Source organism: Pseudophryne corroboree, chromosome 2 (genome assembly GCF_028390025.1).
Source record: "Pseudophryne corroboree isolate aPseCor3 chromosome 2, aPseCor3.hap2, whole genome shotgun sequence".
In the NCBI taxonomy this organism is placed as follows: Eukaryota; Metazoa; Chordata; class Amphibia; order Anura; family Myobatrachidae; genus Pseudophryne; species Pseudophryne corroboree.
The window spans coordinates 150,587,433-150,610,537 of NC_086445.1; the positions used below are offsets into that span (position 1 = coordinate 150,587,433).

General features: G+C 46.0%; 1 protein-coding gene across 3 annotated transcripts in view; it reads right to left on the minus strand.

The window, feature by feature from the left end:
- Positions 1 to 9,609: 9,609 nt before the first annotated feature.
- Positions 9,610 to 23,105, minus strand: part of SPART (spartin) — an 80,549-nt gene continuing 67,053 nt past the window's right edge. For 2 of the 3 annotated variants that reach the window (XM_063951828.1, XM_063951827.1), the window contains exons 7-8: positions 21,025 to 21,115; positions 9,610 to 10,232 (exon numbers count right to left, since the gene is read on the minus strand). In XM_063951828.1, the coding sequence (XP_063807898.1) occupies positions 10,040 to 10,232; positions 21,025 to 21,115 (284 nt within the window). In that variant the 3' untranslated portion in view covers positions 9,610 to 10,039. Of the gene's footprint in view, positions 10,233 to 18,824; positions 18,871 to 21,024; positions 21,116 to 23,105 lie in introns of all 3 variants that reach the window. The other variant, XM_063951829.1, reaches the window with a different exon arrangement.

The following is a 23,105-nucleotide window of genomic DNA, read 5'->3' on the forward strand; positions in this document are numbered from 1 at the left end:
CAGTTCAGACGCTGCCGTTTGGATTGTCCACGGCACCCCGGGTCTTTACCATGGTAATGGCCGAAATGATGATTCTTCCTAAAAGAAATATGGACGCTTTCCTGATAAGGGTAAGGTCCAGAGAACAGTTGGCGGTCGGAGTAGCACTATCTCAAGTAGTTCTACGACAGCACGAGTGGATTCTAAATATTCCAAAATCGCAGCTTTTTCCGACGACACGTCTAATGTTCCTAGGAATGATTCTGGACACAGTCCAGAAAAGGATGTTTTCTCCCGGAGAAGAAGGCCAGGGAGTTATCCGAGCTAGTCAGGAACATCCTAAAACCAGGAAAAGTATCAGTGCATCATTGCACAAGGGTCCTGTGAAAAATGGTGGTTTCTTACAAAGCGATCCCATTCAGTAGATTTCACGCAAGAACCTTTCAGTGGAATCTGCTGGGAAAATGGTCCGGATCGCATCTTCAGATGCATCAGCGGATAACCCTGTCTCCAAGGACAAGGGTGTTTTGTTCTGCGGTGGCTGCAGAGTGCTCATCTATGAAAGGGCCGCAGATTCGACATTCAGGACTGGGTCCTGGTGACCACGGATGCCAGCCTGAGTGGCTGGGGAGCAGTCACACAAGGAAAAAATTTCCAGGGAGTGTGATCAAGTCTGGAGTCTTTTCTCCACATAAATATACTGGAGCTAAGGGCAATTTACAAGGCTCTAAGCTTAGCAAGACCTCTGCTTCAAGGTCAGCCGGTATTGATCCAGTCGGACAACATCACGGCAGTCGCTCACGTAAACAGACAGGGCGGCACATGAAGCAGGAGGGAAATGGCAGAAACTGCAAGGATTCTTCGCTGGGCGAAAAATCATGTGATAACACTCTCAGCAGTGTTAATTCCGGGAGTGGAAAACTGGGAAGCAGACTTCCTCAGCAGGCATAACCTCCACCCGGGAGAGTGGGGACTTCAGCGGGAAGTCTTCCACATGATTGTAAACCGTTGGGAAAAACCAAAGGTGGACATGATGGCGTCCCGCCTGAACAAAAAACTAGACAGATATTGCGCCAGGTCAAGGGACCCTCAGGCAATAGCGGTGGACGCTCTGGTAACACTGTGGGTGTACCAGTCAGGGTATGTGTTCCCTCCTATGCATCTCATACCAAAAGTACTGAGAATCATAAGAAGGAGATGAGTAAGAACGATACTCGTGGTTCCGGATGGGTCAAGAAGGACTTGGTACCCGGAACTTCAAGAGATGCTCACGGAAGAACCGTGGCCTCTACCTTTAAGAGAGGGCCTGCTCCAGCAGGGGCCTTGTCTGTTCCAAGACTTACCGCGGCTGCGTTTGACGGCATGGCAGTTGAACGCCGGATCCTGAAAGGGCATTCCAGATGAAGTCATCCCTACCCTGGTCGAAGCCAGGAAGGATGTAATCGCAAAACATTTTCACCGCATTGGGCGAAAATATGTTGCGTGGTGTGAGGCCAAGAAGGTCCCTACAGAGGAATTCCAACTGGGTCGTTTCCTACATTTCCTGAAAACAGGACTGTCTATGGGCCTAAAATTAGGGTCCATTAAGGTTCAAATTTCGACCCTGTCGAATTTCTTCCAGAAAGAACTGGCTTCAGTGCCTGAAGTTCAGACGTTTGTAAAAGGGGTACTGCATATACAGCCTCCTTTTGTGCCCCCAGTGGCACCTTGGGATCTCAATGTTGTTTTGAGTTTCCTAAAGTCACATTGGTTTGATCCACTCACCACTGTGGAATTAAAATATTTCACATGGAAGGTGAAAATTCTATTAGCCCTGGCTTCAGCCAGGCGTGTGTCAGAATGGGCGGCTTTATCATATAAAAGACCTTACTTAATTTTTTATTCTGACAGGGCAGAATTGAGGACTCGTCCTCAATTTCTCCTTAAGGTGTTTTCTGTTTTTCACATGAACCAACCTATTGTGGTACCTGCGGCTACTAGGGACTTGGAGGACTCCAAGTTACTTAACGTTGTCAGGGCCCTGAAAATATATGTTTCCAGGACGACTGGAGTCAGAAAATCTGACTCGCTGTTTAGCCTGTATGCACCCAACAAGATGGGTGTTCCTGCTTCTAAGCAGACGATTGCTCGCTGGATTTGTAGTACAATTCAGCTTGCACATTCTGTGGCAGCCTTGCCACAGCCAAAATCAGTAAAAGCCCATTCCACAAGGAAGTGGGCTCATCTTGGGCGGCTGCCCGAGGGGTCTCGGCTTTACAACTTTGCCGAGCTGCTACTTGGTCAGGGGCACACCCTGACTGAGGAGGACCTGGAGTTCTCACATTCGGTGCTGCAGAGTCATCCGCACTCTCCCGCCCGTTTGGGAGCTTTGGTATAATCCCCATGGTCCTGACGGAGTCCCCAGCATCCACTTAGGACGTTAGAGAAAATAAGAATTTACTTACCGATAATTCTATTTCTCGTAGTCCGTAGTGGATGCTGGGCGCCCATCCCAAGTGCGGATTGTCTGCAATACTTGTACATAGTTATTGTTACAAAAATCGGGTTATTCTTGTTGTGAGCCATCTTTTCAGAGGCTCCTTCGTTGTTATCATACTGTTAACTGGGTTCAAATCACAGGTTGTACGGTGTGATTGGTGTGGCTGGTATGAGTCTTACCCGGGATTCAATATCCTTCCTTATTATGCACGCTCGTCCGGGCACAGTACCTAACTGAGGCTTGGAGGAGGGTCATAGGGGGAGGAGCCAGTACACACCATGTGATCCTAAAAGCTTACTTTTTGTGCCCTGTCTCCTGCGGAGCCGCTATTCCCCCTCCTCTAAATACTCCTCTAAAGCCATCTAAGCTGCCACACCCTGGTCAGAGTTCTAAAGCTGATTATTATTTATTATTCCTTTTAATAGCAAAACTGTGGCAGGGCATGTTGGGACTTGTAGTTTCATAACAGCTGGAGAGCCACGGGTTGGCCATGCCTGAACCGGAGCATAAAAACAACTGACAGGTGAACTGAATAGCACTAATTCTCTTTACAATAGCACCTATCAAGGGGTGGGATATATTAGGCAGTAAGTGAACTATCAGTTCTTGAAGTTGATGTGTTGGAAGCTGCAAAAATGGGCAAGCTTAAGGATCTGAGTGACAAATCAAGGGCCAAATTGTGATGGCTAAACGGCTGGGGCAGAGTATCTTCAAAACGGCATGTCTTGTTGGGTGCTTGTGGTTAGTAACTATCTAAAGTGGTCCAAGGAAGGAGAACTGGTGAACAAGCGATAGGGTCATGGATTCCCAGGATGCGCATGGGTAGCAAAGGTTAGCCCATCTGCTCTGATCCCACAAAAGAGCTACTGTAGCACAAATTGCTTAAAAAGTTATTAATGCTCAATCACGTTTTCTTTTAAATAATGTGGACAGCCAGGAGCATGTACGTCATTTACTTGGTGACGAGATGGCACCAGAATATACTATAGGATGGGATGCTCTGAACAGTGTGCTTCTGGGAAACCTTAGGTCCTAGCATTCATGTGGATATTACTTTGACATGTACCACCTACCTAAACATTGCTGCAGACCAAGTACATCACTTCATGGTAACTGTGTTCCCCCGATGGCTCAAAAAATTGTTCTGGAATGGTTTGAAGATCATAAGAGTTCAAGGTGTTGACTTGATGTGTAAATTCCCCAGATCTCAATCAGATCGAGAATCTGTGGGATGTGCTGGCAAATCAAGTACGAGCCATGGAGGCCCAACCTCGCAATTTACAGAACTTCTAGGATCTGCTGCTAATGGTGCCAAATATCACAGAACACGTTCAAAGGTCAAAATGACTGACTGGCTTTGGGGGTGGGGGGTGGAGCAGGTAACACAGGCGTGTCATGGCAGTTTCCTGCGATGGGAAACATGGTGGCTGTGCACCTGCATATGCAGCCAGGCTGTGTAGGCAGGTGTCAACCTCCTATTTTCTGAATCTGCGATCGCAATGTATTTGCAATCACAATGCAGGGCGGCATCATACATAGGCAGCCTTGCCCAGTGCTGGGCAGCCAGCAGCATGCGAGTTGATCAGTAGCAGTTTTTGCTAATTTAGCAAAAACTTCTACAAACTCTGAATAACCCCCTTCGGTCAATGGTGTTATCTCCAATGACCTCCTGAGTGTCAGTACAATGCTAGATTGCAGCCACATGTTAAAATGAGTTTGAGCTTCTCATTTCAAAAAATCAAGTGCTATGGAGAGTATAAGGCCTAATCCTGTAAAACACCACCATAGATAAATGCTAGATTTATAAGTCGGATCAGCTGAGGAGAGGTGCTGGATAATTAAGATCACAAGTGCAACTGTGTATGAAAATAATGACAATGTATAATCTTTTACACAAATAAATAAACTTTATTTTATATGGAAAATAAAAGCATTTATTTTACAGAAACATTTAAGTAAATGTCATAAAGCAGATCGAAAATTATTTCTTGTTAAGCATGCAGAAGTGGTATTTTCATATGGGCCACCCATTGTAGTGACATTATGTGCAGTACAGTGCCACCTGGTGCTGTAATGGGACACAGCATGGTATAGTGAGGATACACACAGTCAGTGCAATGCACCTTGTACTAAGCTTTGGTGTGAGAGGGGAATGTTACATTGACAATGCATTCCTGATCTGAAATGCTGCAGTTTTTCTGGTCATGGTAGCACTGCCATTAGGTGTACTTTGTCATACAGAAGGCACCAGTCTGTCTAGAACATAGGTACATTTACAGTGACTATCAGTATTATCTTTTATTGTGTTTTACTGTATATGTCAGTGTTGTAACAAAGACAATATGACCATGAATAACACAAAAATGGTTTACGATGTTGAGTATTAGTTTTAGAAATTTCTACTTTATTTTAAAAACAAAAGGAAAAAACTGAAAATGGTAAAATAACCGTTTTCAAACCCTAACCTAGACATTTATATATACAGGTTGAGTATCCCTCATCCAAAATGCTTGGGACCAGAGGTATTTTGGATATGGGATTTTTCCGTATTTTGGAATAACTGCATACCATAATGAGATATCATGGCGATGGGATCTAAGTCTAAATACAGAATGCATTTATGTTTCATATACACCTTATACACACAGCCTGAAGGTCATTTAATACAGTATTTTTAATAACTGTGTATTAAACAAAGTTTGTGTACATTGAGCCATCAGAAAACAAAGGTTTCACTATCTCAATCTCACTCAAAAAAGTCTGTATTTCGGAATATTTGGATATGGGATACTCAACCTGTATATATATTTTTATTATATTTACTGCCAGGTCTTCTGCTACTTTATTGGGATATTGGGCTGTATTCTGAGCTGCACACCAGTCTGTCTAGAACATACAGATGTAGCCACCTTTATCTTGACTGGCTGAGGCGTTTGTCCCGATCGAGCATACGCAGCGTAGGGAGGCGCGCCTAGTCACAGAGAGGCGTACCTAATCGCACGGAGGCAGACAGAGCGTTTGGCGTTACCTTTACGTGTAATACCTGCGATCAGCCACCAGATGTCGCTTTTTACAATCACCACTGAGCATGCGTGTGGTCTCCCGTAAAATACAATACTGAAATATATAATAAGGACTACTTTACTAAGGCGTCTCATTACGCTGCATACAGTAAATACTCATTACGCTGCATTATTTAATACAGTATATACGATACAGACACAGATAGTACAGCGCCCGGCCCCCACCCCATTGGTGTTGGTTTATGCCTTAGAGCAGGGGTGTCAAAGACAAGGCCCGCGGGCCAAATCCTGCCCGCCAGACCTCGTCTGATGGCCCGCGGTGCCGCCGCCATGAAACCCCCTTCTCCCGAGTGCCCAGCTCGGGGGGGGCGGGGTTTCGCGGAATGACGCGATTGCGTCGTGACGTCACGGCGCAAACGCGTCATTCAACGAAACCCCGTCGGAGGAGGGAGAAGGGAGCCGCGCAGACGAGGAGGGAGAGGCGGCTGAAGAGCGGCGAGAACCGCTTCAAATGTAAGTCAGCCCCTCTCCCTTCCTCTCTTTCTCTCTCTCTCCCTCCTTCCACCACCTGCCGCAATGTGTAAAATGGGGACCTGTACCTGCCGCTATGTGTAAAATGGGGACCTGTGCCTGCCACAATGTGTAAAATGGGGACCTGTGCCTGCCACAATGTGTAAAATGGGGACCTGTGCCTGCCACAATGTGTAAAATGGGGACCTGTACCTGCCGCTATGTGTAAAATGGGGACCTGTGCCTGCCACAATGTGTAAAATGGGGACCTGTGCCTGCCACAATGTGTAAAATGGGGACCTGTACCTGCCGCTATGTGTAAAATGGGGACCTGTGCCTGCCACAATGTGTAAAATGGGGACCTGTACCTGCCGCTATGTGTAAAATGGGGACCTGTGCCTGCCACAATGTGTAAAATGGGGACCTGTACCTGCCGCTATGTGTAAAATGGGGACCTGTGCCTGCCGCAATGTGTAAAATGGGGACCTGTGCCTGCCGCAATGTGTAAAATGGGGACCTGTACCTGCCGCTATGTGTAAAATGGGGACCTGTGCCTGCCACAATGTGTAAAATGGGGACCTGTGCCTGCCACAATGTGTAAAATGGGGACCTGTGCCTGCCGCTATGTGTAAAATGGGGACCTGTGCCTGCCACAATGTGTAAAATGGGGACCTGTGCCTGCCACAATGTGTAAAATGGGGACCTGTGCCTGCCACAATGTGTAAAATGGGGACCTGTGCCTGCCACAATGTGTAAAATGGGGACCTGTGCCTGCCACAATGTGTAAAATGGGGACCTGTGCCTGCCACAATGTGTAAAATGGGGACCTGTGCACTATAAAAGGGGGCACATGGCTGGGCACTAAAAGGGGGCACATGGCTGGGCACTTTAAAAGGGGGCACATGGCTGGGCACATATAAGGCAGGTGGAGCGGTAAATTTTGGATAGACCTACAGATACAACCGGCCCTTTGATGGGGACCAAACTGCTGATGCGGCCCCCGATGAATTTGAGTTTGACACCCCTGCCTTAGAGGACTCGGACACTCGCATTTGTAAAGCACGGTATTTTCCACCGCCTCCTGCTAGCCCTCCATTCCCATTATGCCTTAGGGAACTCAGACGCTCATGTATTTTAAAAGCACGGTGTTTATACATTGTACTGTACATTCTTCCTTTTACACAATTAGTTGCGTCTCCATACACATACAGTACTCTACAGTAGGTCACCATCTTTTTCCACCGCCTCCCGTTACGCCTACAGTATTAACATTACAGTCGTCACTGACCAATTGCCAGAGCTGTACAGGTAGATCAATCCGCCGCTATACTGTACGATCGAAAGTACTGGATTAGTGGAGCATTAGCCACCCAGTGGTGGAGATGTGTAATGCATGCTGAGTATCTAGATAGCCTCAACGCGCCTGCCTGTGATTAAACTCAGCTATCGCCTTAGCGTGACTAAACGGACGTCTAGGCGGAGAATCGGTCAAGACAAAGGTGGCTACATCTGTAGGTACATTTACAGTGACTATCAGTATTATCTTTTATTGTGTTTTACTGTATATGTCAGTGTTGTAACAAAGACAATATGACCATGAATAACACAAATGGTTTACGATGTTGAGTATTAGTTTTAGAAATTTCTACTTTATTTTAAAAACAAAAGGAAAAAACTGAAAATGGTAAAATAACCGTTTTCAAACCCTAACCTAGACATTTATATATACAGGTTGAGTATCCCTTATCCAAAATGCTTGGGACCAGAGGTATTTTGGATATGGGATTTTTCCGTATTTTGGAATAACTGCATACCATAATGAGATATCATGGCGATGGGATCTAATTCTAAGTACAGAATGCATTTATGTTTCATATACACCTTATACACACAGCCTGAAGGTCATTTAATACAGTATTTTTAATAACTGTGTATTAAACAAAGTTTGTGTACATTGAGCCATCAGAAAACAAAGGTTTCACTATCTCAATCTCACTCAAAAAAGTCTGTATTTCGGAATATTCCGTATTTCGGAATATTTGGATATGGGATACTCAACCTGTATCTATATTTTTATTATATTTACTGCCAGGTCTTCTGCTACTTTATTGGGATATTGGGCTGTATTCTGAGCTGCACACATTCTGAAAACCCCTATGGCGCTGTGATCGGGTCAGGCAGTATCTGGGATGTGGCTAGCAGTGCACAGAAAAATAAGTGTGTCTAGTGTAAGAGGGCGCGTTCACAGACGCACAGCCACAAGCATAGGAGGCCCTGGTTAGATGGACAAATTGCACCTGCCATAGTGCAAATTTCCATGGTACGACTGATGGTGGCGTATAAGGATGCACCAATCGGTATTACAGCATGCATGGGCGCTAAAAGTGGGCATCTCTGTCCTTACACGTTCGGCTGCACTGATGTACACAAGGGAAGGCATTTGTAGCAGCATTTGCAACAAAATCCTTCCCATGTATACATTAAAGACTGAGACTCGGCCCCATAATAAGCGAAGGAGCCAAGTAGGCAGACATATGCTTTCATCCCCTGACTCACTTTTGATAAAAGCAATACATAACAATTGTCCTGTCTTTCCACTCCTAGCCTTGGTTTTAATGAATTACTGTATGTAGGCAGATCACTTTAGAGCAAGTGTCAATGTTTAGGTCGACAGTCACTAGGTCGACATGGATGGAAGGTCGACAGGGTTTCTAGGTCGACAGGTTTAAAGGTCGACATGAGTTTTTCACATTTTTTTTTCTTCATTTTTTGAATTTTTTCATACTTAACGATCCACGTGGACTACGATTGGAACGGTAAAGTGTGCCGAGCGAAGCGAAGGCAAAATGCCCGAAGCATGGCGAGCGAAGCGGTGCACTAATTTGGGATCCCGGTCACTCTACGAAGAAAACGACACACAAAAAAAAAAAAATCCTCATGTCGACCTTTAGACCTGTCGACCTAGCACATGTCGACCTAGAAACCCTGTCGACCTTCCATCCATGTCGACCTAGTGACTGTCGACCTATAGTGGTCGACCTAAACATTGTCGACGTAGACACTGTCGATTTGATGAACCACACCCTTTAGTTATACAGTATGTTATATAGGATGCAGGAGGCTGGAATTTCCAACACTGGTTGGAATGCAGAAGCTGGGATCCAGACATAGATCAACATGTTAGCGCCGGAATCCCAACTGCTGGCATCCCGAACGCAAGTATGCCGGTGCTCCTTAGGGTCAGGCCGCACAGGGGGTGGGGGTTGTTAGGTTTAGGCAGTGATAAATTAGCATGATCAACTAAACTGCAGTAGTCATTTCACATTGGCTTCTAGTAGGTTATAAATAGAGAAGTGTGGATTTCTGGGTCATACACGCTATAATACTTTCTAAAGTATAATCCAACTGTTCATAAACTGCAGAGAAATACAAACTATTTAGAAATAAGCTCTTTCAAAGTAACAAAACTATAACAAGCTATATAAAATAGCAGTAAGCCATTGTCTTTGCGGTGGGGAGAACTCTGCTGAAGAACACAATATATACAAGTACACTTAATGGTTTATTTAATAACTTAGTGCAGTTGTTCTGTAACAACCAGAGAGATGTTCGATTGGGTCATTTTAGTGTGCATAAGGTGCTGGAACAGATGTCAGACCTTATTGTGGCAGTTTATGTGTGTTACATGATAAAAGATGCAGGAAAAACTGACTAATGTCTGACCGCATAGTTGTTATTATGTCTACTGTTTAGTGGGTAAAGAGAATAACCGAGTAATGGAACATACTGAAGCTCAGGACGACCCAAGTATAACTTCAATCTACTCTACTGGAAAAAAAAAAAAAAAAACACAAAAAAAAATTCTTAGGCCCCAAGTTTACGGTTCAGATTCGGACATAAAATCTCAATCCTAGTTTCTAGTAGTAGAATGGTCTTTCTCAGACGGGAAATGTAACTGGGAATGGAGGAACACGCAGTTATTCTGGTCATTCCATTGAGAAAGCTTAGAGTCACACATTAAGGCAACAGGGAGAGCACTATTAATGGTTCAGTGAGGTTCCTCCTTCTTGTCCTGTTTCTCAATTAATTTGTAATCATCCAGAATGGTATAACTGGTTTCCTTTGCCGTCTTCTTCACAATTGCTTTTATACCAATGTGGTCTATGTTCAGTGCAGTGACGCCAACATTGATGGCAGAATTCATTGCATTGTCAGTAGCGTGCCCGGCGTCTTTTCCATACCTACGTCACACACAGAAGCAGGTCAGTGTTGTTTTCACAATCAATTAACTGACTGGTCCCTGGCAAATCATTTGCACATTTTAAATTTACGTTTTTTTTATTTCATCATCATAGCATAAATAAGAATTTACTTACCGATAATTCTATTTCTCGTAGTCCGTAGTGGATGCTGGGGACTCCGTAAGGACCATGGGGAATAGCGGCTCCGCAGGAGACGGCACATCTAAAGAAAGCTTTAGGACTATCTGGTGTGCACTGGCTCCTCCCCCTATGACCCTCCTCCAAGCCTCAGTTAGGATACTGTGCCCGGACGAGCGTACACAATACTGAAGGATTTTGAATCCCGGGTAAGACTCATACCAGCCACACTAATCACACTGTACAACCTGTGATCTGAACCCAGTTAACAGCATGATAACAGAGGAGCCTCTAGAAAAGATGGCTCACTACAGCAATAACCCGATTTTTTGGTAACAATAACTATGTATCAGTATTGCAGACAATCCGCACTTGGGATGGGCGCCCAGCATCCACTACGGACTACGAGAAATAGAATTATCGGTAAGTAAATTCTTATTTTCTCTAACGTCCTAAGTGGATGCTGGGGACTCCGTAAGGACCATGGGGATTATACCAAAGCTCCCAAACGGGCGGGAGAGTGCGGATGACTCTGCAGCACCAATTGAGAGAACTCCAGGTCCTCCTCAGCCAGGGTATCAATTTTGTAGAATTTTACAAACGTATTTGCTCCTGACCAAGTAGCTGCTCGGCAAAGTTGTAAAGCCGAGACCCCTCGGGCAGCCGCCCAAGATGAGCCCACCTTCCTTGTGGAGTGGGCATTTACAGATTTTTGGCTGTGGCAGGCCTGCCACAGAATGTGCAAGCTGAATTGTACTACAAATCCAACGAGCAATAGTCTGCTTAGAAGCAGGAGCACCCAGCTTGTTGGGTGCATACAGGATAAACAGCGAGTCAGATTTTCTGACTCCAGCCATCCTGGAAACATATATTTTCAGAGCCCTGACAACGTCTAGCAACTTGGAGTCCTCCAAGTCCCTAGTAGCCGCAGGCACCACAATAGGTTGGTTCAGGTGAAACGCTGAAACCACCTTAGGGAGAAACTGAGGACGAGTCCTCAATTCCGCCCTGTCCGAATGGAAAATCAGATAAGGGCTTTTACAGGATAAAGCCGCCAATTCTGACACGCGCCTGGCCCAGGCCAGGGCCAACAGCATGACCACTTTCCATGTGAGATATTTTAACTCCACAGATTTAAGTGGTTCAAACCAATGTGACTTTTGGAACCCAAAAAACTACATTGAGATCCCAAAGTGCCACTGGAGGCACAAAAGGAGGCTGTATATGCAGTACCCCTTTTACAAACGTCTGAACTTCAGGGACTGAAGCTAGTTCTTTTTGGAAGAAAATTGACAGGGCCGAAATTTGAACCTTAATGGACCCCAATTTCAGGCCCATAGACACTCCTGTTTGCAGGAAATGTAGGAATCGACCCAGTTGAATTTCCTCTGTCGGGCCTTACTGGCCTCGCACCACGCAACATATTTTCGCCAAATGCGGTGATAATGTTTTGCGGTTACATCCTTCCTGGCTTTGATCAGGATAGGGATGACTTCATCCGGAATGCCTTTTTTCCTTCAGGATCCGGCGTTCAACCGCCATGCCGTCAAACGCAGCCGCGGTAAGTCTTGGAACAGACAGGGTCCTTGTTGGAGCAGGTCCCTTCTTAGAGGTAGAGGCCACGGATCCTCCGTGAGCATCTCTTGAAGTTCCGGTTACCAAGTCCTTCTTGGCCAATCCGGAGCCACGAATATAGTGCTTACTCCTCTCCATCTTATCAATCTCAGTACCTTGGGTATGAGAGGCAGAGGAGGGAACACATACCACGGTGTTACCAGAGCGTCTACAGCTATTGCCTGAGGGTCCCTTGACCTGGCGCAATACCTGTCGAGTTTTTCCCAACGGTTTATAATCATGTGGAAGACTTCTGGGTGAAGTCCCCACTCTCCCGGGTGGAGGTCGTGCTGAGGAAGTCTGCTTCCCAGTTGTCCACTCCCGGAATGAATACTGCTGACAGTGCTATCACATGATTTTCCGCCCAGCGAAGAATCCTTGCAGCTTCTGCCATTGCCCTCCTGCTTCTTGTGCCACCCTGTCTGTTTACGTGGGTGACTGCCGTGATGTTGTCCGACTGGATCAACACCGGCTGACCTTGAAGCACAGGTCTTGCTAAGCTTAGAGCATTGTAAATGGCCCTTAGCTTCAGGATATTTATGTGAAGTGATGTCTCCAGGCTTGACCATAAGCCCTGGATATTCCTTCCCTGTGTGACTGCTCCCGAGCCTCGCAGGCTGGCATCCGTGGTCACCAGGACTCAGTCCTGAATGCCGAATCTGCGGCCCTCTAGAAGATGAGCACTCTGCAACCACCACAGGAGGGACACCCTTGTCCTTGGTGACAGGGTTATCCGCTGATGCATCTGAAGATGCGACCCGGACCATTTGTCCAGCAGGTCCCACTGGAAAGTTCTTGCGTGGAATCTGCCGAATGGGATTGCTTCGTAGGAAGCCACCATTTTACCCAGAACCCTTGTGCATTGATGCACTGAGACTTGGCTCGGTTTTAGGAGGTTCCTGACTAGCTCGGATAACTCCCTGTCTTTCCCCTCCGGGAGAAACACCTTTTTCTGGACTGTGTCCAGGATCATCCCTAGGAACAGAAGACAAGTCGTCGGAACCAGCTGCGATTTTGGAATATTGAGAATCCAATCGTGCTGCCGCAACACTACCTGAGATAGTGCTACACCGACCTCCAACTGTTCCCTGGATCTTACCCTTATCAGGGAATCGTCCAAGTAAGGGATAACTAAAATTCCCTTCCTTCGAAGGAATATCATCATTACCATTACCTTGGTAAAGACCCGGGGTGCCGTGGACCATCCATACGGCAGCGTCTGAACTGATAGTGACAGTTCTGTACCATAAACCTGAGGTACCCTTGGTGAGAAGGGTAAATTTTGACATGAAGGTAAGCATCCTTGATGTCCCGAGACATCATGTAGTCCCCTTCTTCCAGGTTCGCAAATCACTGCTCTGAGTGACTCAATCTTGAATTTGAACCTCTGTATGTAAGTGTTCAAAGATTTTAGATTTAGAATCGGTCTCACCGAGCCGTCCGGCTTCGGTACCACGACAGTGTGGAATAATACCCCGTTCCCTGTTGCAGGAGGGGTACCTTGATTATCACCTGCTGGGAATACAGCTTGTGAATGGCTTCCAAAACTGTCTCCCTGTCAGAAGGAGACATCGGTAAAGCCGACTTTAGGAAAACGGCGAGGGGGAGACGTCTCGAATTCTAATTTGTACCCCTGAGATATCACCTGAAGGATCCAGGGGTCTACTTGCGAGTGAGCCCACTGCGCGCTGAAATTCATTGAGACGGGCCCCCCACCGTGCCTGATTCTGCTTGTAAAGCCCCAGCGTCATACTGAGGGCTTGGCAGAGGCGGGAGAGGGTTTCTGTTCCTGGGAACTGGCTGATTTCTGCAGCCTTTTTCCTCTCCCTCTGTCACGGGGCAGAAATGAGGAACATTTTGCCCGCTTGTCCACGAAAAGACTGCGCCTGATAATACGGCGTCTTCTCATGTTGAGAGGCGACCTGGGGTACAAACGTGGATTTCCCAGCTGTTGCCGTGGCCACCAGGTCTGAAAGACCGACCCCAAATAACTCCTCCCCTTATTAAGGCAATACTTCCAAATGCCGTTTGGAATACGCATCACCTGACCACTGACGTGTCCATAACCCTCTACTGGTAGAAATGGACAACGCACTTAGACTTGATGCCAGTCGGCAAATATTCCGCTGTGCATCACGCATATATAGAAATGCATCTTTTAAATGCTCTATAGGCAAAAATATACTGTCCATATCTAGGGTATCAATATTTTCAGTCAGGGAATCCGACCACGCCAACCCAGCACTGCACATCCAGGCTGAGGCGATTGCTGGTCGCAGTATAACACCAGTATGTGTGTAAATACATTTTAGGATACCCTCCTGCTTTCTATCAGCAGGATCCTTAAGGGCGGCCATCTCAGGAGAGGGTAGAGCCCTTACAAGCGTGTGAGCGCTTTATCCACCCTAGGGGGTGTTTCCCAACGCACCCTAACCTCTGGCGGGAAAGGATATAATGCCAATAACATTTTAGAAATTATCAGTTGTTATCGGGGGAAAACCACGCATCATCACACACCTCATTTAATTTCTCAGATTCAGGAAAACTACAGGTAGTTTTTCCTCACCGAACATAATACCCCTTTTTGGTGGTACTCGTATTATCAGAAATGTGTAAAACATTTTTCATTGCCTCAATCATGTAACGTGTGGCCCTACTGGAAGTCCCATTTGTCTCTTCACCGTCGACACTGGAGTCAGTATCCGTGTCGGCGTCTATATCTGCCATCTGAGGTAACGGGCGCTTTAGAGCCCCTGACGGCCTATGAGACGTCTGGACAGGCACAAGCTGAGTAGCCGGCTGTCTCATGTCAACCACTGTCTTTTATACAGAGCTGACACTGTCACGTAATTCCTTCCAACAGTTCATCCACTCAGGTGTCGACCCCCTAGGGGGTGACATCACTATTACAGGCAATCTGCTCCGTCTCCACATCATTATTCTCCTCATACATGTCGACACAAACGTACCGACATACAGCACACACACAGGGAATGCTCTGATAGAGGACAGGACCCCACTAGCCCTTTGGGGAGACAGAGGGAGAGTTTGCCAGCACACACCAAAGCGCTATATATATACACAGGGATAACCTTATATAAGTGTTTTTCCCCTTATAGCTGCTGTATTGTTAATACTGCGCCTAATTAGTGCCCCCCTCTCTTTTTTAACCCTTTCTGTAGTGTAGTGACTGCAGGGGAGAGCCAGGGGAGCTTCCCTCCAACTGAGCTGTGAGGGAAAATGGCGCCAGTGTGCTGAGGAGATAGGCTCCGCCCCTTTTCGCGGACTTTTCTCCTGCTTTTTTATGGATTCTGGCAGGGGTTAAAATTCATCCATATAGCCCTGGGGGCTATATGTGATGTATTTTCGCCAGCCAAGGTGTTTTTATTGCTGCTCAGGGCGCCCCCCCCTAGCACCCTGCACCCTCAGTGACCGAAGTGTGAAGTGTGCTGAGGAGCAATGGCGCACAGCTGCAGTGCTGTGCGCTACCTTGGTGAAGACAGGATGTCTTCTGCCGCCGATTTTCCGGACCTCTTCTGTCTTCTGGCTCTGTAAGGGGGCCGGCGGCACGGCTCTGGGACCCATCCATGGCTGGGCCTGTGATCGTCCCTCTGGAGCTAATGTCCAGTAGCCTAAGAAGCCCAATCCACTCTGCACGCAGGTGAGTTCGCTTCTTCTCCCCTTAGTCCCTCGATGCAGTGAGCCTGTTGCCAGCAGGTCTCACTGAAAATAAAAAACCTAAACTAAAACTTTCACTAAGAAGCTCAGGAGAGCCCCTAGTGTGCACCCTTCTCGTTCGGGCACAAAGATCTAACAGATCTAACGGAGGCTTGGAGGAGGGTCATAGGGGGAGGAGCCAGTGCACACCAGATAGTCCTAAAGCTGTCTTTAGATGTGCCCAGTCTCCTGCGGAGCCGCTATTCCCCATGGTCCTTACGGAGTCCCCAGCATCCACTTAGGACGTTAGAGAAATTAAGATTCAATCGGAATAAATTGCCAGACATTAATCATTGCCCAATTTCCTGGATTCAGCACAATTGAATTACCATTAGGGTCATCCGTTACTTACTCTGTCAGTACAATGCAGCACGCTCTGTTGTTATAGAAGCTGCTGTATAGTGATCATAAAATGTTCTCCACCACTGTGTCCTGCACCAACACGTGGCTCCTCGTAAGATTTCATATGGTATAATGTGTTATGCTATTGTGTTGGCTCACTTGGCTAAAATAAATAATGACTTTCTCCTGAGCCAGTCAGTTAGGAAGCTCCTTCGTGATGGCAGAGGAAGGAGGGGTACAGTTACATTTTTATATCGTTATGGAAGCTTTAGGGGTTTATTCATCATCAATTTCTAGAATTGTAGCTGAAAATGTATATTTCCACCTACTTTTGTATAAGGGTGTGGACATTATGTAATTCATCATGTTCACAAAGAGCATTTCTTTTGTGTGGGGGTGGGGGGTGGGGGGTGGGGGGGGTTGGGGAATTTGTGTGTAACTGTAGGCCGTCCAAAGATGGCATACCTGCACCCAAATCTCTTCACAAGCTGCCGTTTACACACCAGCTTGTACAGCAGAGGGCGCTGTTCAGATCCTTCCCGCAGTGTCTGGATAACTGTACCTCATTACACCACCGGTCTGTCTCCCATCCTCGTGTCTCTGCTGGAGAAGAGTGGAGCCACTGCACCCAGCTGTCTGATGTGATGGGGTGTACAATAAAAGAATAGTTGCACAGCTGCCATCTATTCTACATTGTAACAGTTACTGGAGCCATGGTGGCTGCAGGCTATTGCCACCCTTGGCTGCTGGATCACTGTCCCGGCAATTACCAATCAATTTCGCTGCACAGATAAGAAAACAGAAGGGAACCTGACTGCACTCTGGAAAGTGATCTGGCAGCCGGAGGTGTCTACCACTAAGGCACCAGCCAAAGACAAGTCAGGGGTGACCTCTGCTGCTGCCACTGGCTAGGTGGTTAACACTGGGGCAGTGCCAGAGAGTTCGCCCACCACGCCAGCCGGGCACCAGAAGTGTTCTCTGTAGCTGCTGTGAGATGCAGGACAGATCTAAGAGATGGGTAGATTTGTGCCAGATATAGTACTTCTGAGCCCTCTCCCAATCGGGAAATGTCCTCTGCCAGGAGCAACAGAGGGTCAGGGTGGACAGAGGTTGGGGGCGCCACTGGGGTTTCTGCTGGTCACCTGAGCGCTGGGGCTGCCCCCTGCGCTGCCCTCATTTTCTTGCTGGCATGTGAGTAACTGAGGACGAGAGAGGGGAGCACTGCTATATATATATTATGTGATAATTTCCAGTAGAATTGGTTGCAATGTTCATCTGCGACGGCAGACTGAGTAAGCTTCAACTTACTCAACCCTGCCGTCGCAGTGTGGCCTTGCGACTCCTGGAACATGGGGGCGACACTCCCCCATTTTCTCCAATGCCGGCCGTCCCTCCCTGCGAACGCCTCTGCCTGTCAGTCAGGCAAAGGTGTTCACATATCTGCACCACGATCGCAGGACCCGTTCTGCACATGCGCAGGACTCAATCAGCGGGGGATCTACAAGGAGGATCGTGGATGCGACCCCGTAATGAATCAGGCCCTTAGCTCAGGAACGTGAGAGAGACGAGCAGAAATGAGTATACCATGTGAGATGAAGCCTATATTTAATAGCAGCGAAGGCACATTAATAATGACCATGCTGGAGGAACACCAGAGTGTGCTACATCTGTACTGTCAGGTATGCAGAGTCAGATGCTGCAACTGTAAAAGAAGAAGGATCATACAGAGCAGGGCCCAGCACAAGTGGACTTCCAGTCTTTCCTACCCCTGTAGCTCTTGGGGTATCATCCCATCACCACAGCAGTAACCTGGCTTCCATGGTCTCCACCTGAGGATGTGTTTCTGCGGCATTACATCCTATGCGCCTTGTGTAAAATGTACAGAGGATGCAAAAACAGCATAATACTTTTTTTAGACGTATAACCAATGATGATTCCTTCAGTTTTTACAATGTGCAGATCTTCAGTGCAACAGGTCATATTACACACAGGATTACATCAGTCTTTCTAGAACACTTACGGGAGATATTATACCCTCAAATAAATCATTTTTCACTGGAAAAAAAAGTGTAGTAATGGATTTGTGCATTCGTTTTAGCATATACTCTTATAGCTGAAACTGTCCATTCAGTGTTGTTTCCACTTTGTATTTCTAATAATAATTATTCTAATAATTGTTCTATGTGGTTTGTAGAAATGTAGAATGTAACATTCAGTAAAGGACCATTGTTTAGGTTCTCTTACCTACTCTCAGCCCTCCTGTCAATCTTAATTGCAATGAATATTTTCTCTCCGTATGCAATAACTTTGGAGAGTGGCTAGTGGTGTGACTGGGGTATATTATAATTGGGGTAGTGGCAGGAATGGAATTCTAGAAATACAGAAATGGGGACATTCTGGAGCCTGATATACTAAAATAAAAGTAAGTGACAAAGGATATGCAGTCAACCCGCTTATTTGGCTCATAATAGTCTGCAGAGAAACTATTATACAGTTTTGTTATAATTCCACTTCCAGAATTGACCCAGTGACTGGAAATAGGTCCCTTACTCTAGGAAACACTTGTAGGACCAGTCTGTAACATGGAAGTTTGCAGCTATAGAAATATTAATATTTTAGGAGAAAAATAACAGAAGACACGAGATAACAGCAGTCACAGAACCAATTATTGCAGGTAATCATTTTTAAAGAATAGATTTTAGGGTATAATACTGAATAGACAAAAGGCTTCATTATAAAAGGACATAATTACATATTAAGCGATAAATAAATGGTATTCACTTAAGGTTTTGTAGCTGGAGGTTCATCCATATGGAGTCCCTTATATCTAAAATGGAAATGTCACACATCTCTTATAGCTGCAGATAATTAGCAAATACCATATATGCCCAATGCATCACAGAACCTTCAACTCTATTTCTCATGTGATGTCAGCAGCATCCAGACACTTGTATTAGATTTGGTTTACACAGGACTGTACATTCAATTAGTCATTAACATCCAATATATTACAGGTTGAGTATCCCTTATCCAAAATTCTTGGGACCAGAGGAATTTTGGATATCGGATTTTTCCGTATTTTGGAATAATTGCATAGCATAATGAGATATCATGGTGATGGGACCTAAATCTAAGCACAGAATGCATTTATGTTTCATATATACCTTATACACACAGCCTGAAGGTAATTTTAGCCAATATTTTTAATAATTTTGTGTATTAAACAAAGTGTGTCTACATTCACACAATTCATTTATGTTTCATATACACCTTATACACACAGCCTGAAGGTCATTTAATACAATATTTTTAATCATTTTGTGTATTAAACAAAGTTTGTGTGCATTGAGCCATCAAAAAACAAAGGTTTCCCTATCTCAATCTCACTCAAAAAAGTCTGTATTTCGGAATATTCCGTATTTCGGAATATTTGGATATGGGATACTCAACCTGTAATAAAAACTATAGCCTGGAAAACACGTCACAAGGACGATTGATAGAGGACCTGAGTTTAGCTTACTTTATACAGGTAATTCAAAGCCATCATTTTTCCACCTCCTTCCAGTCCATCCAGGAGAGGGACAAATGGATGATGTGTTTGGGATGCGGTAGTGTACCCAGTAGCACTGTGTCCCAGTGCTACCTGCCCGTCATGCCACACCAGTGCTTCTAACTGGATTACAGTGCTAATGTGGAGCAAGGGCCGGCATTGGCCAAAATTGACATGATGGGCAGGATGTAATAGAGTCAGAGTTCGCCCAACGTGGGGGATGTCGGCCGAACTTAGACTTTTTTTTTTTTTTAAAGGGGCAGTCATTTACAAGGCAAAACCATACCTTGTAAATGAATGCCCCTTTAAAAAAATAAAATTTGGCATCGCACTTGTTGGGCGAACTCTGACTATTACATCCTGCCAGATATCCAGGTTTATTAGCATGGTAGCCAGTCTGATTAGAATTCCAACTGTTGTCTCATGAAAAGAATAGAATTCCTGCATTTTACAGTAAGTGAGATTTGCATGTTAACTTTTACATATTAAAGTTGTCATGTATTTTAATTGACTTATTTTAGCATCCAGGCATTGATAAAACTCATTGGGAGGAATTCAAATCTTATTCCCGCTGGCATCCACTAGATGGTGTCGAATGGAGCTATTGAAATGTAGCTCCGTCGGGGCGCGATCGGCTGCCGCCCGGCGTCTGCACTTCAGCTCGCACCCGCCGGAGGTGGCAAGCTGAAATGTGTGAAAAGTGATCCAACACTAATGGGCACGATCGGGGACATCTATTGTATATCGCTCCTGTGATCTCCCGTCACTTATAGATGGGAGATCGGGGGTGATAACAATTGAATCCCCCCCTAAGTGTATGATAAATGGTGGCCAGCCAATCAGCTCCCAACTGTCATGTGTTCAGCTCCTAACGGTCATGTGTTTGAAAAATGACAATTTGGAGCTGATTGGCCGGGCACCATTTATCATACACAACCAGTTTTATCCTTCACAGACAGTTTTATCACTAATTGATAAATGGGCCCTATTATTTATTGTATTGTTTGCAATGATTCTGATGGGTCTCTTCACGACTATTTATTTTTTCAGACACCAATTAGTTACAGATGGCTGATGAGGACACCAAAGATTCTTATTTTTATACGTTGGGGGGGGGGTGGGGGGGGGGAAATTACTAAAGAATGTATGAATAGCAAATAGGGTGTAGCTCCCTGAGCTTGGCACATTCTTTCCTGTAGATTCTACTCAAGCAGACCCCATGTTAATACCTGGCAATCTCTATTAAATAAAAATGGTCTTCATTTTGATGCAATTAGGTTTGCACGTTATTGTTCTATAAATATGTAAAACAAACCAAATTCTGGAGAATATGGACAGCGAGGGAACACCCTGGGTTATTCAGCTCTGTGCGGGACCATAAGCACTATGCATGGCTCAGTATAACAGGTCACAACAGACAATTAGACCTACTTGTACTTGACAGTGTGTACAGTCTCGGAGGCCACACTCTTAGCGATGGTTTTCCCAGCATGCTCCAGGCCCAGCCAGACTGTTGCAAATCCTTACATATAAAAGCACATTAAAAGCATAAATGTGGAAAGTGGAGAAATAATAATAACTAATACAGTATATACACGTGCCTGAAAAACTGAGACAGCTGCTTTCAGTCCAGTACATGCCACCATACCCCCTACATTACAGATACATCTGCAAACGGTCGTCGTATAGTTTGTAGTGAAGATGTTAGCTTATAATAATTTAAGAGACTTTGATCGACGCTTGAAAGTACGTTCCAGGGAGATGGGTCGATCCATCTTCAAAATAAACTCAAAATTTGGATTTTCACATCCGGGAAGACATCCAGCGTGCGACACCACTGGGACTGATTACAAACTCTGAACAATCATGGACAGCGTCGTCTAGCACACACTAACATCCAACCGGCATGCAACATTGGCGCATATAACAGCAAAATGTAATGCTGGGACCACAAGCAACATCAGTGTTTGAACAGTACAACATTCCCTTTCTTCTATGGAGTACAGGAGCCGAGAGCCCACTCAGGTCCCATTGCTGACCCAAGAGCACATGGCTCTGTGTAATGACTGGGCTTGTGAACACAGACACTGGATGCCTGGAAACGTGTAGCCTGGGCCAATGAATGGACGATTACGCATGTGAAAAAAATCCACGAGGCAATGGACCCCGCATTCCAACAAGGCACTGTTATGGTGTGGGGTGTTTTAAGCTGGCATGCATAAGGACCCCAATACAGTATATCTGCAGACATCACTGACCAGTAGTTGCTATGTAACCATCCTTGCAGATTATGGGGGTCATTCCGAGTTGATCGCTCGCTAGCTACTTTTTGCAGCGCTGCGATCAGATAGTTGCCGCCTATAGGGGAGTGTATTTTTGCTTTGCAAGTGTGCAATCGCTTTTGCAGCCGAGTGGTACAAGAAAGTTTTTTGCAGTTTCTGAGTAGGTTTGAACTTACTCAGCCGCTGCGATCACCTCAGCCTGTTCGTGTCCGGAATTGACGTCAGGCACCCGCCCTGCAAACACTTGGACACTCCTGCATTTTTCCAAACACTCCCAGAAAACGGTCAGTTGCCACCCACTAACGCCCTCTTCCTGTCAATCTCCTTTCGATTGGCTGTGCGAATGGATTCTTTGTTAAATCCATCGCTAAGCAACGATCCGCTTTGTACCCATACGACGCGCCTGCGCATTGCGGTGCATACGCATGCGCAGTTTTGACCTGATCGCACCACAGCGAAAAAACCTAGCGTGTGATGAGGTCGGAATGGCCCCCTATTTACATCTGTTCATACATTCATTCACAAAGCCAGGTGTGGGTTCTTTCAGCACGACAATGTGCCACCTATGGTGGACAATCCTGGGATCAGGATCGGCGGGATCCCAGTATTCGGACCTAAAATTGGCTGGGATTTAATCCCGGGATTGGAGCTTCCAATCCCGGGGATTTCAGGATTGGCCACCACTTTACTTTTCTCTATGCCGGGCAGCGTTGAGTGTCCTAAGGAGACTCAGACGCTGCCCGGCTTACCTTGCTCAGCTCCCCCTGCCCTCGGCTGCACAGCGTGACGTGAAGTCAGAGGTCACGCTGCGCAGCCAGCCGCCCACCAGCCGGACCTCACCTCCTGCACTGCCTCACATCTCACCTCCTCCAGCAAGTGGCCCAGCCTCTCGCCTGTCCAGGTTACGGTGAGTTTTGTGGACTGGGCGGGGCACACTGAAGAGAATCCAATCCCGGGAATGATCATTTTTCAATCCAGATCCTTGGGGTTGAAAAAATGGCCCGGGATTGGCCACCCTAGTGCCACCGCACAGGTCAGTAGCCACCAGATTATGAATGGAGCAGCATTCCTGCCTCACTCGCCGGATTTGAACCCAATGGTACACATGTGGGATGCAGTTCAGTGTGGAGTCCATGTCCCTTCATGTTGCTGTAAAGGAGGACCTACACATCACTAGTCTCAGTTTTCCTGGCACAGGAGTATATATACACCTATACACTGTATATCTCA